The sequence below is a fragment of the Argentina silus genome (genome assembly GCF_951799395.1).
Source record: "Argentina silus genome assembly, chromosome: 19".
NCBI classification, from domain to species: domain Eukaryota; kingdom Metazoa; phylum Chordata; class Actinopteri; order Argentiniformes; family Argentinidae; genus Argentina; species Argentina silus.
This window is the reverse complement of record NC_139673.1, coordinates 585,976-593,475: the sequence shown is the minus strand read 5'-3', so window position 1 is coordinate 593,475 and position 7,500 is coordinate 585,976. Positions and strand designations below refer to the sequence as shown.

The 7,500-nt window shown below is 48.0% G+C and overlaps 1 protein-coding gene across 1 annotated transcript in view; it reads right to left on the bottom strand.

Moving 5' to 3' along the window:
• cdkl5 (cyclin dependent kinase like 5) overlaps positions 1-7,500 on the bottom strand; it is a 24,559-nt gene that overhangs the window by 15,924 nt on the left and 1,135 nt on the right. The window contains exon 2 of the mRNA XM_083690798.1: positions 6,206-6,240. Within this exon, the coding sequence (XP_083546924.1) occupies positions 6,206-6,240 (35 nt within the window). The remainder of the gene's footprint in view (positions 1-6,205; positions 6,241-7,500) is intronic.

Here is a 7,500-nt window from a genome sequence, read left to right as displayed (position 1 = left end):
CATTGCTGTGGTGTTCTCTACACTTTTATCTGATGGCTTCTCACAAGGTGACCCATTTCATTAACATCACGAGCTGCTCACCACCCCTGCCTTCTCCTCTCTTCACTTCCCTTCTGTTCCCTCCCTCCCTCCATCCCTTCTCTCTCCTGTCCTCTGCTTCCTCCCTCCCTCCCTCCCTCCCTCTCTCCCACCCTGCTCTCTGCTGCCCTGGTTTTGGCTGAGAGGGGGTAAAAATAACTGCACTCTTCCACTGAGGCTAAAAGGTTTTTATTTCTGTGCTCCTGCAGGTACATGACTGACAACAGCACACAGAAGGAGTTCCCTATGGGAGTTATGACAACAGGAACCGTGAATGGAAGTCGCTAAGCAGGACCATATCTAGGAATATAATCATATACTGTAGAACCATCTCTATAACTATAACTATAACTATAACCAATAGAACCATCTATAACTATAACCAATAGAACCATCTATAACTATAACTATAACTATAACCAATAGAACCATCTATAACTATAACTATAACTATAACTATAACTAATAGAACCATCTATAACTATAACTATAACTATAACTATAACTAATAGAACCATATCTATAACTGCCCGTTCCGTTGCAGCCATGCTAACAAGTGTGTCAACAGAACAACTCAACACCACCAGTGGCTGTCATGGTTATTTGCATGATGAGATCACAGTAGATCTATTCACGGAGGAGACAGTGGAGGCTTCAGAACCTCTTGTACCGAACTATAGCATTCTGCCTTCAGCTGAGAGACAGCTGTCTGTCTGTCTGTCTGTCTGTGTCTGCCTGCCTGCCTGCCTGCCTGCCTGCCTGCCTGCCTGCCTGCCTGCCTGTCTGCCTGCCTGTCTGCCTGTCTGCCTGCCTGTCTGCCTGCCTGTCTGCAACTCAGTGCTCTGTCCCTCTGACGAAGGCGCTGTTCAGACACAACCTCTATCCCCTAACCCCTAGCCCCTCTCCCCCCTAACCCCTAGCCCCCTAACCCCTAGTCCCCTAACCCCCTAACCCCTATCCCCTCTCCCCCTAACCCCTAGCCCCCTATCCCCTAACCCCTAGCCCCTAGTCCCCTAGCCCCCTAGCCCCCTAACCCCCTAGCCCCTAACCCCTAGCCCCCTAACCCCTAGCCCCTCTCCCCCCTAACCCCCTAACCCCTAGCCCCCTAACCCCCTAGCCCCCTAACCCCTAGCCCCTCTCCCCCCTAACCCCTAGCCCCCTAACCCCTAGCCACCTAACCCCTAGCCCCTAACCCCCTAGCCCCTAGCCCCCTAACCCCTAGCCACCTAACCCCTAGCCCCTAACCCCTAGCCCCCTAACCCCCTAACCCCTAGCCACCTAACCCCTAGCCCCCTAGCCCCTAGCCCCGAAGGCTCCAGTCAAGACCATGACCATACCTCTAATAAACAAATACAATAATATTAATATTAATATTAATATTAATATTAATAATAATAATCATAATCATAATAATCATAATAATCATAATAATCATAATAATCATAATAATAAACCTCTAACCAAGTCTGGAACTCCCAGAGACCTGCTGTAAGTGGCACAAACAGGACGCTGGTGCAAGCCTCTGAAATATTAACTCTGTTCAGGGAATCACCACAGAGACGGCCTCCAAGAACGGCCTCCAAGAACGGCCTCCAAGAACGGCCTCCAAGAACGGCCTCCAAGAACGGCCTCCAAGAACGGCTTCAAATCCACTCCAACTTTAATGACACAACATGCTTCCTCTGGCAACAGGCACAGGGTCAGCCAAGCACACGCCAGATAACCCTTTATAACACATCCCCTGTTAGCGTGTAGTAACAATGTTATTACTCTGGTAATAACATTATATAAACACGTTGTTACATAGTCATTAAGTGATTAGTAGTAATTGCTCGGCAATGGAGATCCTAAGTCCATGTTCCACTTATGCAATGACACAAACCACCAAACAATACAACTATCTTCATTTAATATAATATATATTTTCATCAGCCAGTGATATTGATTATATTGATTATATTGATTATATTGATTCACTGCATCTGGAGCTTGTGTTGTACATGTATAGTAAAGTATCCTGTAGTGAAAACACAGATCTACTATCAGTCCTGAGAACACAGATCTACTATCAGTCCTGAGAACACAGATCTACTATCAGTCCTGAAAACACAGATCTACCATCAGTCCTGAGAACACAGATCTACTATCAGTCCTGTGAAACACAGATCTACCATCAGTCCTGTGAAACACAGATCTACCATCAGTCCTGTGAAACACAGATCTACTATCAGTCCTGTGAAACACAGATCTACTATCAGTCCTGTGAAACACAGATCTACCATCAGTCCTGTGAAACACAGATCTACTATCAGTCCTGTGAAACACAGATCTACTATCAGTCCTGTGAAACACAGATCTACCATTGGTCCTGAGAAACCAGGTCCTGTGAAACACAGATCTACCATTGGTCCTGAGAAACACAGATCTACCATCAGTCCTGAGAACACAGATCTACTATCAGTCCTGTGAAACACAGATCTACCATCGGTCCTGTGAAACACAGATCTACCATCATGATATTTCTTGTGTGTTTCTGTCTTCCTCCTCTGTTCCCCAGCAGACTACTGCCTCCCTGGGGAGGACCTCAGGTGGGAGGTGTGTCTAGACCTGCCTTCACGGATGGACAGGCAGCCAGGGGTGTGTGTGTGTGTGTGTGTGTGTGTGTGTGCGTGTGCTTGTGTGTGCTGTACCTGTGTGTGTGTGTGTGTGTGTGTGTGTGTGTGTGTGTGTGTGTGTGTGTGTGTGTGTGTGTGTGTGTGTGTGGATGAGAGCACATTGGATTTGTTCTGTCAGGGCTCATTGCAGCGTAGACCCCAGTGACATCAGTGACATCAGTGACATCAGTGACTGCCATTCAGAGTGCTTATATTAATCCCACCCAGCACTCACACCTCCTCTCCCCACAGGCTCAAACACAGAGGGGAAGTCAACTCTGGTCAAGGAGTTGGTCCACACACACACACACACACACACACACACACACACACACACACACACACACACACACACACACACACACACACACACACACACACACACACACACACATACACCCCCCCCCCCCCCCATCATCCATCCATCCATCCATCCTGTACACACCCCAGCCCACAGAGGTCCACGTCAAAGACACAGCCACCATCAGATAATAGTTCAGCTCCGATCTGTTCACAAGCAGCTTCAGTGACAACACCAGAGGTTCAATCAGTTAACGACGAAAGAGCCTGTTATCCCATTCCATAGCGAGGGGGAGAATTCCAGAACTCCTGACCTATATTCAAGCACTGACAGCTTTATTAACAGAAACAAGATGGCTTTGAGTGGGAGCATCACTCTGGGAAACTGGTCTCCCAACAGCACTGCCAACTACTTCCCTGGCAGGGAGAAAACAACGGCTGAAACAGACCATAATAATCCACGCTCACTGTTCTTTAGGAGGCTTTTGTCCAACGCCACTCATTGTAGAAACCAGAGGATGGGCTCATCATTGTACTGCATGGAACGGAATGGGGAAAGCTATCAAACACGCATGTTTGATATGAGCCTGTCCTCCGATTTGTACCTCCACCGGCCTCCCCTGCTACTATTCCTCATTTCGTTCCATCCATGACAATGAGCCCGTCCTCTGATTTCTACCTCCACCAGCCTCCCCTGAGTGAGTGAATACATGTTTTGTAAATACGAGTCCCAGTCAGATTCTGCTGCTTGTGTTCAATGTTGTTTACCACGACTCAACCTGTTGCTGAAGCATTGTGGCCGGCCGGCGTGTGTGAGACATTCAAAGGCGTTGTGAAGCTTTGATAAAGATTCTTTCACTGTATTTGTGACTCATTGCAACAGTGGTTGTGGATGTCGTGAGCATTACATAAGAACCACTCTAGCCTAATCAATACGACAGAGATGACACACACACACACACACACGCACACACACACGCACACACACCACACACACACACACACACACACACACACACACACACACACACACACACACACACACACACACACACACACACACACATACACACACACACACACACACACACATAATCAATACTACATCAAGTAAGTGGTCTATATCTACTATTACCACAGTAACAGAGCAACATGATATTGATGTTTGATTACAATAGCTTAAATAGTAGCTAGCTACGCTAGGCTAAGCCTATAACCATATATAACTATATAACTACCTCCTGTTAGCCTAGCCTAGTAGCTGCATAATAAGATGAGGATGCTGTGGACTTAGCTGTAAGACATGTTTACTAAGGCAACCTGGAAGTTACACAACACAGCCTTATGGGTACTGTAGTCCCCAACGCTACTGTAGCTAGCTACGCTAACCTAAGGCTACAAGCGCACTCCCAGCTTCCACACAACAACAAGGCATTCTGGCCCCGGGTAGCGACCCTCTGAAGGCCACGGGCCACGTGTCTGGGGTTTAGTGGTGTGGAAGCGCTAACAGCTGTGGCTAGCTGTGGCTAACACATGTAAACAAGCTAGAAATAGCTGAGCCAGGGACAGCACAACAACGCATGCAGCAGCAGTGGTAGACACACAGACACAGGAATGGACCAGGATCCTAAAATACATGAGAGTCACGTTCTGATGTGTAATGTCTCTAAAAAGCAGCCCTAATGGCTACTGTACGGCCATGGCACTGGGCATATTACAGAGCACAGCATGAAATATTCATCAAGCATACCCCCCGCCCTCCCCCTTTTACTCTTTCCCAGTAAGTCTTTGACTAGGACAGGATTTCCCAGAACAAGGATTTCTGAGTATCTCTCTGGGCACATTTGCATAACAGCAATTACTAAAACAAAGTGTAATCTGCATTAGTGCTGGACCTGACCTCAGAGGCGAGGCCTGGTGGGATCATTAGTGGGGAGATGGAGGCTGTCAGACATTTGAAAGGAGGCCTGGCAGGCGACCCAGGACGTTACACTGCTACTATCAAACGTGTGTGTGTTTGATACCGTTCCTTGTTCCGTTCCATGCGTTACAATGAGCCCGTCCTCTGATTTCTACCTCCACCAGCCTCCCCTGGTTGTATACACGGAGCTGTACCAGAGTAGGCACCTAATGCAGCCGCCACCCGTGACTTTGTACACTTGGAGTAAATGGTTCTACCTAGAACCAAACAGAGTACTTTGACCGTCCCTGTGGGAGAAACATTTGAAGAACCCTTTGGGGTCCCATGTACAACCCTCTGTGGAGACGGTTGTACATGGAACCCAAAAGAGTTCTAAAGGGTTCTATATGGAACCCAAAATAGTTCTAAAGGGTTCTTCCACAGGGACAACCGAAGAATCCTTTTTAGAACCTTTTTCCTAAGAGTGTATGTCTCGTTTCAGTTCAGAGACAACCACGACCTACAGGAGACGTCTGATACCTCACATTCCATCAACGTAACACAGTAGGACTCAACACCGTAGATGTACAACAGATAGATCTCCCAAAATGTTGGTTGCTTCTCGTTTAAAAACTGTTAATAGATTTCAGGTGGCGGTAATCTCTTTGTTTTCAGGAAACACGTCTGAGATTAAGTCATTTCATCAACATAGTGTTACTCTGCCAGTTACTCCTGTTTGTGTGTGTGTGCATGTGTGTAGAAAGCCTCTCCTCTCTGTATTCTACAGTTTACCCCTGTGTCCTCAGAGATTTGTCCTCAGGTTTTAAATCAATCACTACAGCAGATCCTACATTCAGCTGAACCCTCATTATGTCCCACATTCACAGCTGCTCGCCCCTGACCTCACCAGGTGTTTACTAAGGAAGGGTTAGGGTTAGGGTTAGGGTTAGGGTTAGGGTTAGGCTAACCCTAACCCACATTCACAGCTGCTCGCCCCTGACCTCACCAGGTGTTTACTAAGGAAGGGTTAGGGTTAGGGTTAGGCTAACCCTAACCCACATTCACAGCTGCTCGCCCCTGACCTCACCAGGTGTTTACTAAGGACGTCTCCCAGCAGCAAAGACCTTGGGAAGCGCTGCAGTGGGAGAGGAAGGGTTGAATGAGCCAATGGGAAGCTGGGGATGATGAGGAGGCCATGATATGTAGGACATTTGTCACGCCTCATTACGATAAGAACACTTCCAGAAGCATCTCTATCACATGGTTGTCTTACCTTGTGCCTGCACTTCAGGACCACGCCATAGGCTCCTGGAGAGAGAGGAGAACAGGTTAGGGGAGTCACACACATGCACGCACGCACGCACGCACACACGCATGCACACATCACTAGGCTTCATAAACTGGAAAATAGTAACTAGTGTCAGAGATGAGTGTGTGTGTGTGTGTGTGTGTGTGTGCGCCTTCTCTTCATTGATCTCATGTTCAGACCAGCGATCAGTGTCTGTGACCAGCCATGTATGTGATCCCCTCCACCTCCTCACTCCTGACACCAACACAGAGTTCTAGAACACTGCAGCCAGGAGGAGAGTTCTAGAACACTGCAGCCTGGAGGACAGTTCTAGAACACTGCAGCCTGGAGGTCAGGAGGACAGTTCTAGAACACTGCAGGGAGGAGGCCAGGAGGACAGGGAACTGCATTCTGTGTCTGGAGGACTGTATCTATGGAGGACTGTATCTATGGAGGACTGTATCTATGGAGACTGTATCTATGGAGGACTGTATCTATGGAGGACTGTATCTATGGAGGCTGTATCTATGGAAACTGTATCTATGGAGACTGTATCTATGGAGGACTGTATCTATGGAGGCTGTATCTATGGAGCCTGTATCTATGGAGGACTGTATCTATGCAGGACTGTATCTATGGAGGCTGTATCTATGGAGACTGTATCTATGGAGGCTGTATCTATGGAGGACTGTATCTATGCAGGACTGTATCTATGGAGGCTGTATCTATGGAGACTGTATCTATGGAGGACTGTATCTATGGGGGCTGTATCTATGGACGACTGTGTCTCTGTGTGTCTGTGTGTCTGTGTGTCTCTGTGTATCTGTGTGTCTCTGTGTGCCTGTGTGTCTGTGTGTGTGTCTTTGTGTCTGTGTGTCTCTGTGTCTGTGTGTGTCTGTGTGTCTCTGTCTGTGTGTGTCTGTGTGTCTCTGTGTGTCTGTGTCTGTGTGTGTCTGTGTGTGTGTGTGTCTGTGTGTGTGTGTGTGTATGTGTGTGTGTGTGTGTGTGTGTGTGTGTGTGTGTGTGTGTGTGTGTGTCTGTGTGTGTGTGTGACTCTGTCTCTCTGTATCTCCATCTCCTCAGTCTGCAGCAGGATGCTCATTGGGCGTTAAATTGTATTAGTGGAGGAACTCTGGGCAGGGGGAGCACCAGTCATTATACACACTGCTCTGAGTCCAACTACTAGAGAGAGGGGAGGGGAGAGAGGGTGGGGGGGAGAGAGGGGGGGGGGGAGAGAGAGGGGGTGGGGGGGAGAGAGAGGGTGGGGGGGAGAGAGAGAG